Consider the following 23,796-nt stretch of genomic DNA (forward strand, 5'->3'; position numbering starts at 1 on the left):
TGGTCGATACAGGCGAACCCCTGGCGTAATCAAGCTTGTTTTTGAGGCTGGGCTTCATCCAGCGTCCTAGGTTTGGCATATACGGGAAGAGGGATATACATTCATAAACTTCAAATGATTCTGAAGTGAGCGCATTGGCGCATTCCAAGCGGATTGATTAAACCAAGACACCTTATCCACTTTATCCTTTATGTTGATTGCTTGGTTTGATTATTAGATTTTGGGGACCACGAACTTGAGTGTTCACAAAGTTGCGAAGAAAAAACACAAAACATTTCGTAGTCGTACTCAGTCAAACTAAGAATTTTCCTTATCATATGAACAACCCCTCCTGTGGCATGAATAATCGCAGTAAAGAGTAAAGAAAAAAGTTCTGTTTGCTATCGAATGTCGATAAACGGACACGGACTGTTGGAGAAGTACATTCAAGTGCACGTATGTCCTCGTATCTACTTTTCGCTGTTCTTCTTGGTTTAGCTGGTTTAACCAGTGCCATAAAATGCTATTTAGGTAAGATTGTTTTACTAGTGTTGCCACATCCATTTTGAAGTCATTCTCATTTGTTCAATTTCGAAAATATCCAAAGAGACCTATTTTAGCAAATTTCAAAATCCAGACCATTCACAATGATCATGTACCATTTGCTATGGTTCGTTATTTCTAGGCACCCCTGACGGTCAAGGAAAAGTACAAAACACAACGGAATGTCCCGGAAAATTCTGCGTTATGTAAGAGCTAAATATAAATGGACAGCTTGATTCAAGCGCAATCCATTTCCTTTTTCTGTTCGTGAAAAAGCGAGCATCACGAAAAAAGCAAGTTACTTATCCTGGCATTCATGATCCTTTGAGATATTAACGAATAATCGGAAAATGAGTAAGTCTTCAAAAAAGAAAAAGAAGAAAGAGAAAAAGGCACGGACGAGTGGAGTTTTATTTAAGAAGTCAAAGAGACCATTATTTTTAGTTAGAGTTATCTTCATCTTCTCATCCTTATTGCGAGATAAATAGAAACTTGGAAAATGTTCTTGAAAAAAAAAAACTTGGAAAAAATGGAGAATGGAAAATTTTCTGTCGTCTAAATATTTTATATGTTCCTATACAACATTTACAAAATCTGATGAATTTCTAATAAGCCATAGTTCGGCTACTAAGGATTTCATAAGAAAAAGCGCTATCATGACAGAAAATTTTTTCTTGGCCCTTTTCCTTATGTTTTCTTACAGATTCACGAATTTTATTTGAATAATAAGAACGAAGAGAAATGTAGAAATAGAAATAGGAAAGATTTTGAAATACTACGGCAAATTTTTTCTTCTATATTCTATCTAAAAAAAAGGAGACTTGAACAGACCAACAATTTTTGTTGGTGTTTACGTTATTTGCAGAGTGCACCCAAAACCAAATATTCACGCGCCACCTATACATGGATGTGATATTTTTAACGCATGCAAGGTATGCACCATGTTCCCAAGCTTTCTCAGTTTTTTCTCAGTCTTCCCAGTGGATTCTCTTAGGTTATTCCACAAGTTTCTGTCTACGATGGTCAACTTTTTCAATTCAGATTCTTTTAAGTCTATCTAAATAAGTCAACAACTTATACGATCGATGGACAATAAGTCGCTGACTATTTTAGTTACTTTGTCGACTGTATTTCTGTAGTTATTGTCGACTGTAATTTCTTTATCGTTAAATAAAAAAGCCAAAAATGTTAAGATGATAGAAACTTATGGTACAACCTAATGTTACTATAGTCGGCTCGAAACGACATGAAGCGCGGACAGTTGCGTAAACGGCTGCGCTCGAAGCGGTGCGGTGGGGACAGCGGTCAAAATCAAGGTGGGACCATGGCGAAATACAGAGATGAGTGGCGGTAGCGAGAATCCTTACACGATCTCAATCGCTACGCTCCACCGCGCCGCTTCGAGCGCAACCGTTTACGCAACCTGTTCGTACTTCAAGTCGTTTTCACCCAACTATATGTTTCAAGACTTTACTATTAACATTTTTTAAATTCAAGAATGATGGTTGCACTAGCCAAGACGAAGCCGACGCTACATTGTGTTGCTGCAGCTATGAACTCTGCAATTCTTCGTCGATGCTGGTAGCACTTCCTGCTGTGGCCACAATTGTTTTTTCCAAGCTTATGTTCTGAAATACTCGATCCGAATTACATCAGTGTGATTTTTTTTTACAGTTTTCAAGACATGAATAAAACATAGCTTTGAGCTAGTGATATTTATTTATTTATTTATTTATTTATTTATTTATTTATTTATTTATTTATTTATTTATTTATTAGGATGCGCCAATGGTGCACCAGAAGAAGAAAAAAGAAAACACGCTCCTCTAGGTCGGAACCTTTGAAAAAAATCGACAACCTTATTGTCAGTGGAACCTCGTGACGTCCACTCCCCCAATCCAAAACGCTAAACACAGGTTAAAAGGGGTTTATTTATCCACATACCGGGGTTTAGAAAAAGGCCGAAGGAGCACTGTGGGATCTTGAGCGAATTTGACGGGGAACCTTGGGCAAGAAGGTTCACCAAATTTCGTGGTCCTCATACGACTAACCACCGCAATCTACACAAGACCATACCTGCTATAAGATCAATAACAGGAGGTTATTCAAGGGTAGTGAAGAGAGGATGTAGTATTACGGAGCAAATCAAAAGGAAGTATAACGGTATGATATTAGTATTCTTGCAAGTGAATGACTCTCAGAGAACTGGGCTTCATGGGTCGGAAGGAGAGTAGGAGTGGCCTCGCACTTAGCTGAAAAAAGAATAAGTATAGTAGAAGGACTGCAAGATAAAGAGAAATAAGAAAAACATCGGATAGACACGGTTAGGCATCAATGTTCAAACACCGCCAAATTATGTCAAATTTCTTCAAAGTCGTCTCGAATATTCTACTGAGTTCGGCTCCAACAACGCCGTGATCACGACGTAAGATCTCCAACCATTATGCAGTTCGATAGTTATTGAACATCAGAGCAAAGTTTCTATTTTGCATTTCTGCGAAGAACAAGTCGATGTGCACACGTCTCTTCCTCATGCTACACGTATCTAAATTTTTGAGAGGTTCATTGTAGCTAGTCATCATTAGGTCTGGCAAAATTCTTCTTAACAACATACGGATAAAGTCTTCTGCACTTTTTGGAGCATTGTTATATCCCTTTTCCTTGAGGGCTTCAATTAATAGAGCATTCATCAAGATGAGGTATAGCGAAGATTTGTATAAGTGAATGAGAATATTTGAATGAGAATAGTTGGGTTAGTGGTGTGGGCAATCCGGAATAGCTGAAAAAGGGAAGAGTATTCCGTTCGAACAATGTGATCAATATCTTCCGAGAAATTGAAGTTTTCATCGAGAAAAATTTCTATGTCTCTTAGAGATTTAGAAGGTTTAAGAATTGCTCTCTCCATACTCTACTCAGCCACTTCCCCTTCACCCACGCGTATAATCAGGGACTTCTCGTAGTTAATGTGCAGATCTTATCTGGAAACCCAGTAAAATATCCTGGCTAGTGATCTCCGAAGTGATGTCTGAAGTCCAGAACGTAGTTTATGGTGATTCCCGTCATCACAAATGTTGTAACTTTTAATGTCATCAACGTACATTTGGACCATCACATGTGAAGAAGTTATGTGCACACTAAGTAGATCGATTGTGTATGTAAGAAACAAGAGACGGCACACGGGTCCACATTGTGAAACTCCACTTATGGAAAGGAAATTGGCTGAGTATTCGGGGCCAACTTTGACAGTCAAGTTCTCGTGATGACTTTCTTCTTAAGATAAGTGATTATCCAGCCTACATAGAATATGGTCCTGTATTCCAAGGTAGAGGAGTTTTGCAATTAGTTTTTAACGAAATACTTCATGCAAAGGGTTCTGACAGATCAACGTATATTATGTCTATCGGTTTACCTTGGTTACGACCTAGAGACCAGTCAAAGACACTACCAGTAAGGTTAATAGAAGTTGAAGCCACTGCGATAAACCCTTCTTGTTGAGTAGGTACCAGATGAAACTTCTTTCACCAAGATAATGGTTTATTTCTGACTACTTTTTCCATAGCTTTCACCTCGTTGGTAATAAGCTATTAAAACGGTGGATGTTTAGCAAGTTGGTATGTGGGAGGTTCAAATGGTTGTGACCATGGCGTTTTTTCCACATCTCTGAACTTTACTTAATGACAATGAGATATGAGATAGAGCAGAATATATAGTAACAGCACTTTCCTCGTACACAATTCGTAAGATTTCATTATACGCTTTACTAACAGGCGGCTTCAAAGACTTCAGGCGTTTGTGGATATTATAATTATAAGGATAGAAAAACAAGTTACTGCACTGCTGTTGGACAGGAGCAATGCACAACAATTTCCGGAATTGTATCGCTGCATTCTGAAGAAAAGAAATTGGATTGGAGTATTAGATTTGTCGGGGCGGGTGTGGCGCAGTCGGTTAGAGGTCCGTTGTAGCCACACGGTCGAGGGTTCGAAACCGCCTTAGTACAAACCAAGCCTTTCATCCTTCCGGGGTCGATAAATTGGTACCAGACTTGTCTGGGAGGATAAAAACACTGACTTGATCATCGGCTGGCCCCCGCAAGTCATTGTACGGGCCAACACGCGTTCCAAAACCTCAACGATTACGAATTGCAGTAAAACGCGTTGGCGCATCCCAAGTGGATTGATACGCCAGTGACTTTATCCTTTTTATTAGATTAGTCAGCATTTCTAACATAAGTAGCTCCTATCTGATCCAAAGCACTTGGAAGTCTTGCGTTTGCCTTTTTTTGCCTCAAGCACCTAGTGGTACAGAAATTTCCTTCACATTAGGTTTTGTTTAGTTCTCTTCGATTATCTTTAACTTCACCTAGAAGTCCAATGAATGATCATTAATGATCTGGATTTCAAGAGCTGGATTAGCTCTCATCGTAGATTTACGAACAGCTGACATGGGAATTATCTGTAGGTGCGGTAACACTAAGAAAACTTTTTCAGCCGAGATAGCATTTTATAGGAGTGGTTAAACCAGTGAAACCAGAGAAGATAGTGAAAGGTCGCAACGGAGCCATTATCACAGGTGAATGTACTTTTCCAATATTACAAAAAACAACGTTTATCATATGACAAATATGTAAACATATCTATTTTCACTTCTGATCACTCATGTCCCAAACGATCGAACTGATAAGGAAACTTTCAGCTATGACTAAGTACGATTGCGAAATCTTCTCGGTTTTGTTTGCTAGATTTGCAAAGTATCAATTCCTTAGGCCTGTCGGTATTCAATCATTAGATCCGGAGCAAGTCTGTGTGATCCAGACCATCGTTTTAAAAACTCTATAGTATCATGATCTCATCGTTTATATCAGTTTTCGGTTGATGCCAATCCGAAGAGGCGAACACGATGCATAAAAACATTCTAGATTTCCAAAGAGTGCTGCATAAACGATGTTTTCTCTTTTAATGAGAAAATTTCAACATCGAAAACACGCGTAGCCCTCGAAATGACCGGCGGCTGGTCGACTGAATGCAGAACTGGTAAATGCGAGAGATTTTTACCCGTTGAAAATTCATTGTCTGAGCAGAAATTATCACCACAGAAGAACTTTTTTGATCTTCATTGACAAAAGCGGAAAGATTAGATACAAACACAATTAAATATGCGCTGACGAAAGCTGATACACCAAGGAAGCAAAATAACGTCAAAAGAGTCTCGTACCGGACCTGGGACCCTATGCTTGCACCAACAACGACGATGGCCTTCCACAGCGCTCAACCGTTTGATTCTCGAATGTTTTAACTGTGTAAAAACACCCGAACAGCATCCTTTCGAGTTTTCTGTCAAGGTTGGTGAGAAAAATGCTGAAGAGCACAGCCAAATGCTCGTTTAAAAGCAAACGTAGAAGCAGAAGTCGTGTATTTCGAACAGTTTCGTCACATAGTATAATTTGTTATATTATTTTTCTCTTATAACAGTGTCTGGTCACAAAGGTTCTGATGAGTGATGCTATCGCCTATATAGCGATTGCTTCCAGCAAGGGACCATCACTCCACCATCGCTGTCTTCAAACAGACTGCAGAAATGAGCAAGGATACAGCACGCCCTTCTGATCCAACTGTAGTGGCATCAGCTGTAGTGACTCGGACTATTCCGAGTCAGAGTCGCATACAATGTAGTCCGAGACCGATCAAATCGACACGTGAACTCTCTTTAGCTTTCGGATATTCCAACTCGACCATCTCCGAACACTTTCGCTCGCTTGGAAAGAGTGTCGCGATAGATGGATGCCGCAGCAGCTAAGTAATGTGAACAACTCACCCGGATATTGCGAATATCGTTCATTAGAAGATTGAAGAAATGGGCTGCACTGTTGTACCACATCCATCATACAGTCGTGAAATTGCACCTTCGGATTCTCACGTTTCCCACTAGATGCAGCACGTTCGCCAGAGAAGAAGTTCAACAACTTTGATGAAGCGCACATCTGGGTTGCTAAATTCTTTAACTCGCAGTCTGTTCAGTTCTGCATCAAGGGCGCATACTCTCCACGTGACGTTGGTGAAGTGCTGCTCGTAGTTGTGGAGAACATATCGTGGAATAAAATTTTGATACTGCTTTCGTGTGGAAACTTGAAAACGACGTGAAAAGTCGCATTTCGATTTGAACAACTAATATATATATATAATATAAAACGTTTATATTTATTACATAAAACGTTTCTCATGGACGCCATGGGTACAAACCAGCCAACTTCGGGCCTGCAAGGACCAAACAAAGAATTAGACAACAACCAGTCAAATAACAATGTCAACAATGACTAAGAAGAACAATGTCCAGGCTATCAAAAGCAGTGTAAGAAAAGTCAGAAGAGATACAAGAAAGATATGTTTCACCCCGTTTCCTATACATCTCATGACACTGACATCTATAGTCGGGTCAAAACGACATGGAGAACAATGCAGTTGCATGAGGGAGTGCGCCCGAAGCGGCGAGTTGGAGAGTGCGGCTGGAATCGAGGTGATATCGTCAAAACCCCTGCAACCACCGTTAATTGCTAACTGCAGCAATGAACGGTGGTTCCAGTGGTTTCGCTCTATCCTATCCGCTACGCTCTACCGCACTGCTTCGAGCGCAACCGCTTACGCAACGTTCTTCATGCCGTTCTCACTCTACTTTAGATGCATATCACATTGCGTGGAACAACATCTTAATGAAATAACAACTAAGCTTTTTCTGTTTCACATCAGATCAATATGGTATCAAGTTCTTGGGATCTATTGCTCAAGATCCAGTTTTTTGTTGCAGTATTCTTGTTGCTTCCTATTTACATGTTGCTGAGTGTGAAAAAACCAGTAGAGTAGGTCATCAAACTCTCCTGAATGAAGGTAATTCACAAGATTACCAATTGAGAAGTGTTTTTGATGAAGAATTCAACAACATTTCAAAAACTTGGGAGGACCACCGAAAGGGGATTCCTACACCACTCGCCTTGGTATGGTCTACCCAATCCATATTCTTGATATTCCCTTAGGGCGTAGTAAATTGCTTCTATAGTTGCCAATCCGCTCTCGTCGACATTATGTTGAGGTCTCCAAAAAGCCGTCCTATATTTACTCAGCGAAACACAAGGAAGTCCTAAATTTAAAAACGTCCGATTCAGTGTTTATGTGTGTATGTGTGTATGAGTGCATATAAGTGTGTAGGTGTATGTATAGTAGAGTCAAAACGACATGAAGCATGGCGCAGTTGCGTGAACGGTTGCGCTCGAAGCAGTGCGGTACCACCAATATACCTGATACCACCAATAATTGCCGCGGTTCGCGATGGTCCCACCTCGATTCCAACCGCTATCTCCCCCGCCCCGCTTCGGGCACAACCGCTTATGCAACTGCATCGTGATTCATGTCGCTTTGACCCGACTATACGAGGGCATGTGTACGTGTGTATGTGGTGTGTGCGGTGGGAGTATTATGTACGGTCTATGCATATGGCATATTTTACTTTCTAAATCATGTGGTAAAGCAAAATTGTAACCTGCACCAACAAAAGCACAACTACTTCACTTGAACTCACCTTGAATTTCAGGTATTTTTTGCATCATGTGCACCTGGAACCAGGTACAGTCAAGAACAATCAACCGTTTGATAGGACCTTTGACTCGAACAAATTCCTCGATAGAAACAGCTGAGGGAGATGGAAAAACAAGTACCTTAATCAGATGTTTTCACGATGTTTTCGCGATGATAGTAAGGGACATGTGCAACACTCACGGTGCTTCCTTCAGTGTCTGCTGAATTTTCGCCACCATAGTCAAATACGTTGGGGACATCGAAAATCTAGCAAATCATAACTACAAACTTATTCATTCGTTAGAAGAAATGCTTACCTTTGTCTGCTCTGGTGCGACAATTTTACAGTGAATTGCGCTACTTTTGCTATTCTTTTCCGATGGATGCTTGATGATATCGACATAACACGGTAACTACAACAACAACTTGCAACAAAACAACAACAAGACAACAACAAAACAACTATTTCACTGTTCCCATAAACGCTAGCAAGTTAGAACATCTACCATTATCTCCACTTATAACTTCTAAACATTCAGCAGACCTATCTTCATTTTTCCTTATCTCTTACTGTCCTTGCCAGAAGAATACAACTGCGCTCTTTTTTGTTCCGAACTGCACCTTTTTTTTCCTCAGCATGTTGAATCACGGTGATCAATTAGTACTGAAGAAAGCATGTCTGCTGCTGTGCTGCTTATCAAAACAGGTTGTCTAATCAGCGGAGTCCCCTCTTCCAAATATTCGTATTGTAAATTTGCGAGGAATTTGCTTCTATGTTACTCTCTTCTCAACTTTCCAGAGTCTAGGATTTTGACCCGGTAAATAAGCTGAAGCCTTTTAGTTGGGTCGAGGTGGCATGAAGCTCTGTGCTGTTGCAGCGTTGAGTGCTGGTGCTTGGTGCTAGCAAAGATCCTCCTTTGATCCTAACTGCTACGCACCGCACCGAGCTTCAGGTCGTTTTAACCTGAACATATAGTGGGTCAAAACGACATGAAGCATGGTGCAGATGCGTAGGCGGTTGCGAAAGAAGCGGTCGAGCTAGCGTTGAAATCAAGGTGGGACCATCGCGAACTGCAGCAAACAATGATGCTAACAAAGTTTCTCTCTCATAACCTCTACGCTTCACCGCAACCCTCCGAGCGCAGCAAGTTATGCAACTGCACCGTGGTTCATTTAGTATAGCTCTCACTTCATACCTTCATAACTACAAATCCCCTAAAGCCAAGAAATCCTAGCGAAATTCTAGCGGCCGATCAGCATTAGTCAGTAGAAGAAGAAGAAAAAGAAGAAAACGTTAAACACACTAAATGAGAACTACCTTTACTTGAGGCGAGAACACTCCAGGTAGGGTCAAACGACAGTCATAGCAGAAATACATGCGACGCTTCCCACATCTACTGCATTTTGTTTTCGTTAAACCATCCAGTTTTGAATAAGGAGAGAGCTTACAATTATCCTGAGAAATTATGGACATAAGAGGTCGTCTACTGAGATGGGTTTCCGAAAAGTGGCCTGAAACACGTCAAAGAGGAAACAGATGCAGTAACCTCAGCACATGTGCACACGAGATTTTTTATCAACATCAAAATAACGTTGTTAGAATGTTCTTCTCATTTCCAGCACTGTTCACGAAATATCAGCACCATCTTAATTAATTTGTGTTTCCGATATCTACGGAGAGTTGTCTAGCAAGCATGAAATCAGTAATTCTAATCCATTTATCTAGCTCTTCAGGCCTGCGAATCCACCAATTATAGAATAATCACTCTCCGATCTAGATGAAATAACGCTACTAATGTCATAATGTTGGCTAAGCCACCATTACATGAACAGTAACCGAATAATCTATACACAACAAGTAATATGAGCTAATAAATAATTTTGATTGATCCGGAATAATCTGAGTAAGCATCCGAAATGAACTCAACGGAGAATCGCTCAGGTAAATGGAGGCAGAGATAACATAGAAGTAGGTATAAATAATGAGGTAAGTCATAGTTATACCTATCTACAATTGAAGCCAACCAGAAAACGTCGCTTAAAAAATCATTAGTATGTACAATACAAATCTTATATGTACAGAAAACAACAGCACTGTATCTCTGGCTCTACAAAACAACTAGCAGCTTTACGACTAACTAAGTCAGAAAGCCAAAAAAAGTGGCACTTCACAAATGAACCTGTTGCTTATCAAAAAATTTTAAAACAAATCACCCACTCCTGGTGGAAAAATGATATAAAAACATTCCGATACAAATATAATTACATTAAACTTTACGACAACGAAAAAAAAACAATCACGGTGCAAAAAAAAAATTTGAAAAAATTAAACATTGAAGGAATCACCTATAATGCCCCAAACACGAAACTTTCGTGTTTGGGCATTATGCAAAAAAAAAAAAATAAATCAACTGTTTTCGCTCCAACTGACAATACGTAAAGTCTTACATCGCCAAAATTAATCCATTCAATTTAGATCCCCCAACATGCAATAAAAAATGCATTGTAAAAGGTGTAATGCTTTTTCGTTTGCCTCATTCGATGCGTTACAATATCAGTTCTGTATTTCCCAACATTTCTACGAAAATAAGAAAGGAAAATAAGAGAGGAGGAAAAAGGAAAGTCAATTGCAGTGTAAGCGATAACAGTAGTCGTAAACATGAATGCTTAAAAATGTAATGTGAAGTAGCATTACGATCCCGGTGCATCGTTTTCCGCTCTTACGCTTATGGGTAGATTAAACGCTTTGCTTGAGAAGCATTCGGCTATTTGCAGTGGACCATAATCTCTCCCATATTTGTAAAACAGTATCTGAAAAAATTTTGGGACAAAAATTGAAGAGATCTTGCGAGAGAAAAAATAAACCTGGAAAGTGAAAATAAAGAAATGACTAAGAAACAGGAATCAAAAACTTAAATGCAAAATGAAAAAATGCAGAGAAGAAGCGACCAAGTAAACACTACATAAACAGTCAACTATTCCGAGAAATGAAACTTACACATATCCTTTCTTCCTTAAGTAAGATTCTACAGCGGGTTTTATCACAGCTCTTCCGCCACTGCTTTTGCCATAACCTGTGATCACACGTAAACGACGATCTGAGCGACCGTTTCTCAAAAATTCCGGACCTAGAGCAAAGGAGAGATGAATTCGTTGTGAAAATATTGGATTGAGGTATAAGCCGTGAAGGTTTTTTTTTTCAAGGTGAAGAATGCAGAGAAGAAATAAAAAGTATTTCTAAAATACTACGTGTCAATTGATGGAGAGTTTCTCCCTCAATTAAGACCGTATTTCGAATTTTTTAAAATATCTTTGATTTTTGTTTGTCCAAATCTTGAAAATTGAGTGTCGGTTTGACAAAACAGAGGATTTTCGACATTTTTTCTTGCAATTAGCAGAAATGGTTGTAAAAAAGTAAAAATTGCCCTTCGGATGGTGAATAACATAAAAGAAACATTTGTTATTTCTGTGAACATTTTCCACCTAAAAAGGAACGGTCACGACTTGTTCCTCAACCTGGTAGGAAAAGTCGTGGCAAAAACCAACGATCCAGCAACTCTAGTCGCTCCCTAAGCAAAGCCAATGCATCTTTTTGACTAAGAAGATGGAGGTCAAGAAAGTTCGAGTTCTCGTGAGCTTTTATTATGATGTCAGCAGCTTTCTCACGAAGACTTCTCTCACGTTCAGCATGCTCTCGGGCCTAAACACATAGTGCTGGAATCGGCTAACACGACAAGATAAGTGTAAACGCACAAACTGTTGATAAACAGTTGCGGCTGGCACCAAACCCGACCTTATATACCTGGAAAATTGCTTTTACACCAAATTAGAGTTCAATACCATTCCAAAAAGAAATGTACCCTTGTGCTTTCCGCGTCTCGACTGCTCGCTTCGCAGCAAACAAATCAGCTTCCCGTTGATACTGAAGCGCCCGTTGTTGTGCTAGTGGTAGGGTTGACTCTGTTCGAGGACGGGCATGAGGTAGTAGATGTGGTGCTACCTTCAAAAACAACCAATACTTTAATTATTAAAAGATCAATATTTCAATTCTTCAATTCTTCTTTGGTGTTTGCACCAAATCACGACCCAATTTTTGGACATGGATCCATGTCTACGACGTTTCCTCAATGTATTATGAATCAGTCAACTATCTCAATCGAAGCAATCGTGTGCACCTACACTTCAAAACATGAATGCATGCGTCCTCGATGCTGCGCTGATACTGTATCTAATTCTTAGCGTTACCGGCTTTGGAAGTTGGGATGGCGTGACAGGAATCTGGTTCAGGCTCTCGATTTCATCATCAGGATTTAACATTATGTGGAGAGTCAGACGCGTGGCGGCAGCATCATACCTAGTGGAAATATCATACATTAGCATACAATGAATGAGAATGTAAATATAGTCGGGTCAAAGTGACATGAAGCTGGGTGCAGTTGCTAGGGAAGAGCGTAGCGGTTAGGATCGAGAGGGATTCGGCCTAGATCTCATCCATTCATCTCATAGTTCCATCGCCCCGCTTCTAGCGCGAAGTGCACCGACCTTCATGTCGTTTGAAAAAACTATACATACTTCATAGATGTCAATAAAGTTAGTAAGTGTGCTTAACTGTTCGAGTGAGAGGCTAAAGTACAACTACTGCACAGCAGGAAATCAAAATAAAAATTCACTTGTTGTCCTCATAGATTTGCCGCACACGCTCCGAATCGCAAGCAGCAAATTCCTTGGTGAGCTCGTTTAGGTTCAGTTTTTGCGCCACCGTCATCTGTTTCTGTACGAAAAAAAACGAGATTCGAAGAGAAATATCTAATTAGGCAGTACTTAGTCGTCTTGACTACATAGAAAAAGTCTTATGTGAAAATACCTTCGAGTATCCACTAATTGCTTCTTCATCTTCATCTTCCTGCAGAAGTGACGCTAACTCGACATCAGTATCATGTTGACTTTGACGAACATCTTAAGCTTTTCCACTTCAGTTGTTTTAAGATAAGTGAAGATGTTCAACAATAGAACCAAGTCTTTGCCTTTCTGCCAAATTATGTACAGCTGCTCCAGAAGCCATAACGGTACGCTGAGATTACATTCTTCTTCGATAGGCATTCCGTTCCCTATAAAAGAGGATAGAAAAATTTAGAGATAGTTCAAATGCAATAGATTGAATGTAGTGGTGATATAATTTGAGTGAGTAGCTACAGTACATAACAAAACCTTTTTTCCCTGTGTGGTACTATAGAACAGGAAATGTCTTACCAAAAAGTACGCTCATCTTCTGTAATATATCCACATTGAGGGTGACGTTAATAGCATTCACCAATGGAGACGCTGTACATAGAGATTCTGCAGGCGAAGGAGACATCCTGGCTGATTTGTCCGAAACTAAAAGCTTTAAACATGACGCTTCAAAGACAGGTTATTTTGCTACATCATTCCTCCACAAATCGATAGTAGCTCAAGTGTTGTTTAATAACAGTCTAAATGAGATATGTCAAGTTTCTTCAAAGTGACCTCATCATCCACTTATTTCGACGTTTCATATTTCTGTTACGTTTACTTTTTTTTACGTCATGAGATCGAATGTCTAGAAAATAAACGAACATTTTTCATTTATTTTCTAGACATTCGATCTCATGACAGTGCGGTTCTATCAACTGTTAGCACATATAACCATTGTCACCAACTACCCATGCTTACATGTCAACAAAAAGGAGAGGTATGGCAGGTAAAAAAGACTGTTGAGCACTCGATGTTGGTTCAAACCCTCAGAATAATAAGATTATTGCAGCATGCTGACATATTATGACAGCTAGTGGGAGCACCGGCGAAGTGAAAGAAACAAGAATGTTCATGTGGCTTTATGGAATTTTGAAGGGAACTAAGCTTTTATAAGAAAGATGATATATAATGAAAGCGAAGAAAATAAAATAAAAGGTTGGAAGGGCAAAAATACTAGTAATTGATTCTTATTTACAAAATAGTCTATACCAACAGCAACCAGAGCATACATAGACAGATCCGTCAGTAATCTGCTCTACATTTAATAATAGAAGGAAGAACTACAATAACATAAAACTAATTAACTTGGAACCCACCATTCATGCCTTCTTGTTCAGCCAACCTCTGCCAATCAGTTCTTGGAGGCGGTGGATGAGGAAGTGTTGCGCTCATCTCAGCTGCCGCAATGTCTTCTGCGAATGTTCCCTGAGAGAACAACATTAAGCTAATCTGGATAAACAGGAGAGATAAAATATCACGAACCTCGACGACTGATGCTGACCAGTCAACATAAGCACCCAACTCCACAAAAAGTTTCACGCACCCATCAAATCCCATCATCTTAATGAAGTCCCTTTAAAAAGTAAGCACAATGAACGACAATACCGAAAATAACCTGGTAGTAATGTGTCAAGTTGTTAATACTTTCGAACGGAAATATCGCGATCAGTACATCTAGTTCGGAAACCTGTGGAATGTTTCTGAAACCTCCTCACTGACGAATATCACTCTATGATAGGTGTACGAAAAAGTATTACTCCATTCTGACTATGCGATCCTTCATCTGAATCTTCGGATCCTTCACTCTCTCAACACTACATGAAGGGCCTTCGAAGAAGTCTTCGACCACGCATGGAACACCAGCACATGTCAACGTCACTGGAGACAATACAATAGGATATAAGGGAATGAGACAAAATAGTGGAACGTATAGACTTTTTACACACTGAAAGTATAGAGTGAAAATGACTTTTCAAACAAGACTGAAAAAACCAATGAAAAAGAGCTTTAAAAAAGTGATAGGAAGCACTTGGAACATCGTCGACAGCATAAAATATGGAAAATGAAACCGAAATGGAGAGGAAGAACATTTCCTTCCTGATTTTTTCTTTTTTTTTGCTACATTATACATATTTCGAAAAGTCGAACTTTCTCGGATCATTTTTTTCTCATAATAGAACGTTTCATTATCAAAAACTTAAATATCATTGATGGCACTCCAACATTTCTAACATTTCTTTGCTCATGTGTTCAGGGCTCGCGCAAACAAACCGCTCGAAAATCACGTCTGATAAGCAGAAGAATATACAAACATTAAGATAAGTTTACTCTTTCATGACATGTCCAAAAAATACAGTATTCATGTCACAGCTTTCATAATGATAATATACGTTCAAATGTGTGTAAACAATAAACAACACGTAGAGTCAAATCGTAAATGAAGGAGACAAAGGAGGTAAAAATTCATTTAAACAATAAAAACTGAAACGTTTCGACTTCAAAACACACCGATACTAGTGCTCACTTACCTATAACTTCATTAGTTTGCGTCGCCATATCTCGGACCACAATCTCTCGAACATGAGTACGAGTATCAACAGCAAGTGATAGCGTAACTGACGGAGGAAGTGGAGAGGTAGTAGAATCAACGTTTTGAGGGAATAGCTTTGCAAAAATACCTAAAGGAAATTGTTCTGATTGAGATGGAAAAGAAAATATATAGAACTAGGGCGAAAACCGACAACCGCAAATCTGAACTAAAACTGAAAAGTCTTGTTTGAAAACGCACATGATGCATTCGTGATCGGCAGCCCGGGAGGAGCATCGTTCTCAGGCATATCTGACGAATTGCCGTTAAAGGTTGCTGAAATTTGACAAGAAATTCTTGTTCTTGCTGTACCACTAAGACAAATTTCCCTTCTAGAACTATTGAAAATATAAACGCAGTAACAAAATATTGTTAATAAAATGTTTGAAAAACAAAATCGAAATCATAAAATATGTGCTGTAGCATGACGACGCGACGCGTCCTCGATGAAGAATGAAGTGCACAGAACTCCCTCTACAATATGCGGAAAACTCCCTGGAGCTGTTTTCTTTTTGCTTTTTATAGTTTCTCGCTACATTTTTTAATAACTGTCCATGACCCTATCTTATCTAATCTTATATGTTCTAAGAAAGCCTTTTCTATTAGTTTTATCGCTTGTTTTGCTCCAAGAACTCCTCTAAAATCTTAGTTTCTAGAGATTCAATTTCTTGTTGTAATCGGAATCATGTTAAATGCAAAATCCTAGAAGAAAGATAACTGGGCACAATTCTTTGTGGAGATGCCTTGGAACACCAAAAGCAGCAAAGGTTACAAAAGACGAAAATCGGGCGGCTGTAACGCAGTCGGAGAGAGTCCGGTTGTAACTGCATGATCGACTGTTCGAAATCGCATAGTATCAATCAAGCCTTTCATCCCTCCGGAGACGATTAATTGGTCGATCAATGTATAGGCCAACACGCCGAGCGGGGGCACCCCAAGCGAACTGATTAACCAGACTTTATCCATTTTCTTTTAGAGACGTAAATCGTGCACGATAACACGAAATATTGGACAGAAATCAAATCCGTACAAACAAATATCCAGGACCAGTGTAACGACGAAACTAGTGGAAAATGGTTTCACTAAGACTATGTAAACCTTTCCATGCACTACTGTACGGAAAAAATTTTAAAAAAATGAAGAAAAAGCAAAAAAAAAAAGAAGAGATTCAGGAGGTTTTCCGCATAACGTAGCTCAGCAGCTTAGCTTCATCGATGGTGCATCGCGTCATCATACTAGAACACGTTTTACCGCTTCTATATAAAAGATAGATTACCCGGTAAAGCAGAAGCGCCACATTTTAGAGATGAGAACTTTGCAACAAGAGCATTCTCTACCACATCACATGGTGGATCCAACCTAAATAGAATGTAGTTTATATGAAGGTGCAGAAGTGAGGGAAGAAAGAACCTGATATAACACTGGAACGTCTGGATTATGAAGCTTTAGACATCTGAGTAGAAAGTACCCACCTTACTTCACGCTTTTTACCGACAAGTCGTGACAACGATGGCCTTCCTTGCTCTTCCAAGGACTGCAACATTTGGTGGATTCTCGACTTGTCAACTCCGTGGACATTACGCCTAAAGAAAAAAGAGTGTTATATTTTAAAGAAAAGTGGTGACATATGCCCACCTATAACATTCTTTCACCGCATATTTCCATGACGTTTCTGGTTCAACGACAAATATTTCATAGCAATGCGTGACCGCCTGAGAAGCGCAAGCAACAACTTTAAAGCTGTGGTCATAAGATACCATGTCTCACGTGATGAATGGTGATCAAAAGACAAGAAAACATACGTGAAGAGCATACTGTTCCATGTGATTTGCAAAGATGTTCGTATTATCGACTATAATTGGTTTAATTCCATCTTTCATCGCCTCTCTAACTAGAAAATCGAATGAATTGAAGAAGCGAATCAATATCAATCTACCACAAACAAACGGTTACCTCGTAAAATATTGTTTTTGTGGTACTCCTCCAATTTTTCCGGTTGAAATCGATATTCGCCGTTTTCAATGAAAAAATCGTCCGTGCTACACACTACTCCGCCATAGTTAGACGACAGAAGACTGAAATTGGTGTGGATTTTGGCAGGTATCGTTAGATCAAAGTGAATCCATCACATGGAAGGATATCAACGAAACAACACACAATATAAATTTCAAGCAGCACTGAAACTCCAGCTGTTAGATGTGCAGCTTAGTTGTGTTGTGAAAATTATTGTGTTAAACTGACAACGGATGCATGTTGCAGGAAGGAGCAACCGTTGTTAACTACAGCTCAATTTGGAAATTGAAAAGAATCAGTCGTTATAATCACAAAAAACTGTTATTTTTTGTATCCATTTGCAATCTGTATATGTACAATCGGATTGAAACGAACTGTGGTGTAATTGCGTAAGCGGTTGCTATCGCGGTGAGTCCCTCGCTAGCTTCACTCCGGGACTGCGGAGGTGAGCGAGGGTTCAACCGTGCCACTTTGAGCGCAGCCGCTTACGCGTGTGCAGGACAAGTCAGGTTGTTTGTATCCGACTGTGACAGGGACGTTTCCAGCTCTAGCTCGGTTATCCGTGATCTTTCCTAACTCAGTTGTCACAAGCAGGAATAGGCGAAGCCACACCCTCTCAATGTGAATGAAGCCATCATGTGAGTCAATGAGAAAGTTCTTTCCATGTGCAGATTTAAGGAAATTCAATAATGAAAGTGCAAGAAGGAAAACTGAAGGAAGCGGAAATGTGTTTGTATTACAGTAACACTATACGATCACGATAATACTATAAAAGGGGACACAGCAATAGATGAAAAAAACTAAGATAAACAAGTAGATCAGTGATCAGTACTAACTTGGCGAGATGTGTTTTCCCACTACCGGGAATTCCTCGCATAAGAACCATCACATGATGTCCTTCTCGTATACATCGCTGGATCATTTCCAATGGTGCGTAAGCATCATAACATTGTACGTGTCGTTGCAATTTAGACATCTGACGTCAGGTCCACCTTCCAGTTGTTCACCACTGCACAATTCCTCAAGAAAGAAAAAAAAAACAATAGAACAGAGGATTAATATTGATGCAGGCGAGAGGCAGGAATTCCCGATGTCTGCATTTTTTTCGCGTAGCTGAAAGATAAGGTCAAGTAGAAAACGGAGGAAGAACATCGAACGAGGAGAGTGCTTAACTACGAAGCACTCGTGACACTTCAACAAAAGAACCACTATTGAATACGCAGCTATTTGGCCCATACTCCGAATATACCATACATTTCCATTTTTTAAAATAATTTCTCCACATCTACGGCCGTTGTAGAAAAAACGCCGAAAGGGATGCTGAGATTCGTCCTCACTTCTAAGATACCCATTTTTCTATTAAAGAAATAATAATTAGCATGTATTTCGAACAGTTTAGCCACTATAGTCCCAGCTCAAAAAAAAAAAAACCCAAAAACTCTGTATCTGATATTCTTTGGCACACTTTGAGTGCAAAAGCGGTGAGAATGGGAGCGATGCCAACAAAAGAACTTTTTTCGAATGGCTCATTGCCAACACGGCTGTTCTGGAACACGGCCAATACGCGCTGCAGTTTGTTTCAAGCGCCAATATATGAACGATGTTTATTTTTCAGCTGTTCGTTACTAACTCCGAACTCTGATGCCATTTTCATGAGCTAACATACGAGGAAGTATGGTTTTCTGTAAATTTACTGGAAGTGTTGTAGAATCTCTGTTTAGGAGAGCTGTTGTTTCATTTGTTGTTTTGTTTATTTCTTGTTTGCTTCTTTCTGATCTTGTTTGATTCTTTTAAGTGAAGTTTGCACAGCATGTTACTTCTCCAGTATATGGCTTCTAGATAAAATAAATGTGTAAATTGCAAGGATACTAACTTCATTGGCTTCCTAACCCAGTAGTTTGTACATTATTTGAAATGGTTATAATAATTACTTTTAATCTTGTCTTTTTTCACGATAAACTACCTCGAAGAATTAAATTTCAACCAGCACATGTGAACATTTCAGATATTAAACAATATCGCCTTCGAAAGGATCGCAGTGAAATTTTCAGGTATTTTTTTTACTAGTGTTTACTTACATTTTTTTTTATTTGTCAAATTTCTCGTCTTACTTTTTTTCTTGTTGCCGAATCGACGTTGTGCCTCACGTGTTTCCAAAACAAGTTATACGTTTTATATTATGTTATTCGTCTAGCAAAATAAGTGTTTACTTCATGGAAGATAAGCCGGGTCAACTTCATCATCCCAGTAAGGCGGTCTTTTCCTTTCTTTATGATATGAAGAATGATTTTTTTTTTCGGTCCGAGGAAGGAACTCATAATCTGCTAGCCTGTTATTTAACTTTGGAGCAGAATTCGTTTTTAAATCACCGTCCAAGTTTTACTTCACCTTCATTAAACATGATTTTCTGGTCCGCATTCGCATCCACAGTTTCTACTGTCAATTTTAATTTTATTGCTGGAAGTCTTATAATCAAGAGTTCCTTTTAATTCCAGGAATGCTGCAATGACATCAGCGAAACTAGAACAATTATACAAAGAACTTGATCAGTTAAATGCGGGGACTCACCCGAAGTATCTTGAAAGATTGAAACAGATCGAGAAAGTTTACGAGGAACAAAAGGAACGTGAGCAGATAGCTCATGAGGCACGTAGAATGAGTGTTCTCATAATGAAAATTTGTGTTAGCATTTCCTCTTAGCGTAGCAACATTAAGTATCATTTTAGCTTGCTGTGGAACGTATAGATTATGAGTATAAACGACGGAAACGGCAAATACAAGAAGATTTGGAGCGTAAGGAAAAGGAACTGGTACAATCTATGCTGGCGGTAAATAGCTTAATTCCGTTTCCCTTTGGAAATTTACTGAACTGTTCTACTCTTAACTCTTAATATTATCCTTCTGCTATTTAGGATTTTGATGAGATGGAAAAACGAATAGAATGGGAGTATACCAACATGGAAGTATCGCGTGCTGGTTGTTCGAGTTCTTTGGATTCTACAAAGAAGACATTAAGAGGGTACAACCAATTGTTCTAAATTTAAATAATTGTGTCCTCTATTATTAGAATCCCAGCTTGTCACACCATATTATCAAATGGTGTCTTGCGTCGGAAGAACTGCTACGTACAATTACTTTCACTTTTTCCTTTGGTTTTATATAATTGTTGTTCTGAGAGCAGCAAAGTTCCCAAAGTTCTCTTCATTTTTCCCAAAACCTCCTTTGTTTCATTGCTGTAACTTTTTCTTCGCGTCCAGAAAAAAGCAGAATTTATAAGATCTATGCTTATTTAGACGTGGAGGGATCTTGATCGAACCGCCAACGTACTTTAATGCTACTCCCAAACCGGCAACTCCAAATATCACACCAGATACAAGATACTTGCTCACTGATTCTGAAATAGCTGAAGATGTTCGCGCATTTTCAGGTGATAAAAGCAGCCCACATAAGGTACGCTTTCGTAGGGTCGTATTTTTCTCCTTTACACATTCTTCATTTACACATAACAGAGTTCTTTTTTTTAGTTTTGCCTTTCTCTGTTAATTCTTACAAAGGAATATTTCAGATTCAGCGACTTTATGAAGTGATCTTAGTGAAGCAGAAACTAACATATGATGGGAAAGTGTAAGTAACTTTCTATTTAAATTCTTATTATTATCACAATATATATTGTGTTAAGCTACAAACAAGGTGAAGAAGTGCATGTGGAAAACTTGGAATACGGTAAATTCCCAGCAAAAATGGACTGTATAACGGATACCGTAGTGTCTTTCAAATCTACTCTTCCCTGGGATACGAGACAAATCCATGCATCGTATTCTGATCTAACTGAAGGACGGGTGCAAATTGCGAAGAAGCGCAACAACTAGAGATTTCGTTCCTTAATTGCTCACTTCTATGTGTTCAAACAGTTCTGGGGGAACTTTCATTGCTCAATGTAATCTTTTTTGTGAATAATGACATGAATAAAATTCTCAACACGAAATCCAACAACGAATCTGTTCAACATTCAAATCCTACAAGAATCGAGTGCTATTTTGATATGAAAAAATACTACGAAGCTTTTTTCAAAAGAAGTCTCTTCGTAACTTTGAGCCTTACATGAAGATGGCTCTAGAGGACCTCAACATTCGAATAATTGCCGAGAAATGCTTCCGAAACTTGGGTTATAGCCGTACTGGTTATATTGAGGCCTCTGAGACTGATTTTGTCGAAAATGTAACGAAAGAAAACAAAAAAAAAATTATATATCTAGTTACTAGTGAAAGACAATATCCTGACCTGAGTGAAGTAGAAATAAAATGTTAGAAATCTGAAGAGTCATTAGCAAAACAACAACTAAGCTGTAACAAAGTAAACAGACAAGCCTATAATTGCCTAGAAGATTGCGACTCGCGGTTTTTGGCGTTATTTCTCTTATCTGGAGAAACCCAGTAAGAGAAAGATAGCACAGTTTCGTAAGCACCGAAGAATACGAAACCACCGACAGCCATCCATAAAACTCGTGGTGTGACACCAGAAAACAACGCCGGTATTCCGGCACCCGTGTAAATCTGAACAAGGAAAAATTTTTGGACGTATCACATACAATGAAGAAAAAGTACCTCTTTAAGTGTGCTATATATTGTAGGAGCTTTTCCTGTCTTGGATAACATAATCCTAGTCTTTGCTACATCAAGAGGAGTAGTTATCGCAGCAGCCACCGAACCTGCTATACTACCGCAAGCGGCGCCTTCCACAGGAGAACAATCTGCCTTCTGGAAATTGCTTCAAAATAGAAATATCATGTCTTATCAGATCCGGACCTTCGAAATACACATAACAATATGCGACATAACAAATGTGTAGGTAAATTTGAGCTTAGGCGCAATATAGGATAGAAATCCATTTGATTCACCTTTCTTTCTCCTACTTTCTTCTTGAGAAATTCCCACAAAGGAAACTCAATTATGGAGAAGGGAATTTCTCTCGCAACAGTGCTCAAATATCCTCGATAAAATCCTCGCAAGTGATTCGAATTGTAGATTTCCCGACACATATCGGATAGTTTTCCTTTTTTCGATGATGCCTATAAAAACGAAATACGAACCATCGATGATGAAAATAGAAGCAATGATGTGTATACTTGCAATCGCTGTTTCACAAGCTCAGTGGGGACTCTAACTGCACAAGCTGCAACTTCTCCTACACTGGCGGAAAATGCGTGAACCAAGGAGTCTGAAGTGCAAAAAAAAGAGTTCATTGTTACTTGGAAAACCCACTGAAGCAAGTAGATAGACAATCACGGGTTTTACCGTCTTCTGGGAGAGATGCTCGATAGATCGACACTGAGAAACCTATTAATGATGACATCGACACCATAGACGCGATATGTGGAACCGGTGCTTCGACCCCCCTCAGTTTTTCAAAGGGACTTCCTTCACTTTTGGACGGTTGGCAAAGGGATCCTCATCACTGCAGCTGAACCCTATGAACTAACCCCTTCACCTGAAGAAGGTCCGGCTCCTTCCTATCGCACCTATGATCGACAGGACACTGATAAACCTACTAATGGTGAAGTCTCAGGTGATACTGTAAATAAATAAATAAATAAATAAATAAATAGTAAATACTGTCAAGTCAAAATTACCTGAAGCATGGTACAGTTGCGTAAGCAGTTCGTCCGACTGCAGAAAGTGAAGGTCTCGCAACGATCGCATCCGCTAGCGCTATGGCGACGCTTCGAGCGCAGCTGCTTACGCAACTACACCGGACTTAAGGTCGTTTTGAAGTGACTATACGGCGGTTTTTTTTAACTGCTATTCGAATGGCCATGAAGAAAAAACAGGGCTTGAAACCTACTTTCTTGACTGAATAATCCATTCACAGATCTATAAGTTAGGAAGAAGAGGGCAGAACCAGGAGCGGACCCAATTGCCACAGATCCCATACCACTGAATATATGAATATTACAGAGATGAGTTGAAATATTGGATTAGAAGGATAAGAGATTTACGACAAAGCACCTATATATGTTCCTAAAGCCGCCTGCAGCACGGAAACCCTGTTTGCTTTGTAGTCTTGTTTTCATTGTATCCAAAGGGTACAACCCTAAATCGACGGCTAGACCTGCTCCAGCGCCACATACTAGCCACCTGATAACGTCTTCTGCCATGAGCGGCTGGAAATCAAACAAGTGGGACTAAAATGGAGGATTCTATGTAGTCGTGGCCGAATATGTTGAACCAGATGATCGTGATGCGGTTTCCACTAGTGTGAACAGAGGGAACAAGTCAAAAATTGTTAAAAAGCATGAGCGTGCGTAGCAGAAGAGTCGCGTTTCCTACGTTGAACATA

General features: G+C 39.4%; 6 protein-coding genes across 8 annotated transcripts; 2 read left to right on the forward strand and 4 right to left on the reverse strand.

Moving 5' to 3' along the window:
* Window positions 1–437: 437 nt before the first annotated feature.
* On the forward strand, window positions 438–2,154 carry RB195_009172 (uncharacterized protein; the record flags this gene model as incomplete). Its single annotated transcript, XM_064196031.1, has 4 exons — window positions 438–510; window positions 665–728; window positions 1,388–1,454; window positions 2,020–2,154. 4 exons carry the CDS (start codon window positions 438–440, stop codon window positions 2,152–2,154), a joined length of 339 nt encoding a protein of 112 aa, XP_064047176.1.
* A 4,051-nt stretch (window positions 2,155–6,205) lies between these two features.
* RB195_009173 (uncharacterized protein) lies at window positions 6,206–6,502 on the reverse strand (the record flags this gene model as incomplete). The annotated part of the gene is made up of 1 exon (XM_064196032.1): window positions 6,206–6,502. One exon carries the CDS (start codon window positions 6,500–6,502, stop codon window positions 6,206–6,208), a length of 297 nt encoding a protein of 98 aa, XP_064047177.1.
* A 790-nt stretch (window positions 6,503–7,292) lies between these two features.
* On the reverse strand, window positions 7,293–9,561 carry RB195_009174 (uncharacterized protein; the record flags this gene model as incomplete). Of its 2 annotated transcripts, none has more annotated exons than XM_064196033.1 (6): window positions 7,293–7,393; window positions 7,507–7,653; window positions 8,092–8,227; window positions 8,289–8,354; window positions 8,405–8,500; window positions 9,406–9,561. In XM_064196033.1, the coding sequence occupies 6 exons, from the start codon at window positions 9,559–9,561 to the stop codon at window positions 7,293–7,295; spliced, it is 702 nt and encodes a 233-aa protein (XP_064047178.1). The 2 variants fall into 2 exon arrangements, with proteins under 2 accessions (XP_064047178.1, XP_064047179.1); XM_064196034.1 differs by having other exon boundaries at window positions 9,406–9,465.
* Window positions 9,562–10,852: 1,291 nt separating this feature from the next.
* Window positions 10,853–18,436, reverse strand: RB195_009175 (uncharacterized protein; the record flags this gene model as incomplete). Its single annotated transcript, XM_064196035.1, has 22 exons — window positions 10,853–10,898; window positions 11,086–11,215; window positions 11,634–11,787; window positions 11,841–11,889; window positions 11,948–12,087; window positions 12,333–12,441; window positions 12,758–12,858; window positions 12,952–13,043; window positions 13,112–13,195; window positions 13,338–13,463; window positions 14,177–14,285; window positions 14,343–14,420; window positions 14,476–14,560; window positions 14,618–14,738; window positions 15,389–15,538; window positions 15,649–15,723; window positions 16,724–16,806; window positions 16,920–17,030; window positions 17,083–17,159; window positions 17,250–17,338; window positions 17,401–17,522; window positions 18,297–18,436. The coding sequence occupies 22 exons, from the start codon at window positions 18,434–18,436 to the stop codon at window positions 10,853–10,855; spliced, it is 2,271 nt and encodes a 756-aa protein (XP_064047180.1).
* A 938-nt stretch (window positions 18,437–19,374) lies between these two features.
* RB195_009176 (uncharacterized protein) lies at window positions 19,375–21,329 on the forward strand (the record flags this gene model as incomplete). Of its 2 annotated transcripts, XM_064196037.1 has the most annotated exons (7): window positions 19,375–19,511; window positions 19,956–20,106; window positions 20,187–20,288; window positions 20,373–20,479; window positions 20,754–20,910; window positions 21,026–21,084; window positions 21,140–21,329. In XM_064196037.1, the coding sequence occupies 7 exons, from the start codon at window positions 19,375–19,377 to the stop codon at window positions 21,327–21,329; spliced, it is 903 nt and encodes a 300-aa protein (XP_064047181.1). The 2 variants fall into 2 exon arrangements, with proteins under 2 accessions (XP_064047181.1, XP_064047182.1); XM_064196036.1 differs by lacking the exon at window positions 19,375–19,511 and having other exon boundaries at window positions 19,966–20,142.
* Window positions 21,330–21,827: 498 nt separating this feature from the next.
* RB195_009177 (uncharacterized protein) lies at window positions 21,828–23,614 on the reverse strand (the record flags this gene model as incomplete). The annotated part of the gene is made up of 6 exons (XM_064196038.1): window positions 21,828–22,013; window positions 22,065–22,217; window positions 22,358–22,528; window positions 22,586–22,677; window positions 23,302–23,393; window positions 23,466–23,614. 6 exons carry the CDS (start codon window positions 23,612–23,614, stop codon window positions 21,828–21,830), a joined length of 843 nt encoding a protein of 280 aa, XP_064047183.1.
* Window positions 23,615–23,796: the final 182 nt, after the last annotated feature.

The sequence above is a fragment of the Necator americanus genome, chromosome III (assembly GCF_031761385.1).
Source record: "Necator americanus strain Aroian chromosome III, whole genome shotgun sequence".
In the NCBI taxonomy this organism is placed as follows: Eukaryota; Metazoa; Nematoda; class Chromadorea; order Rhabditida; family Ancylostomatidae; genus Necator; species Necator americanus.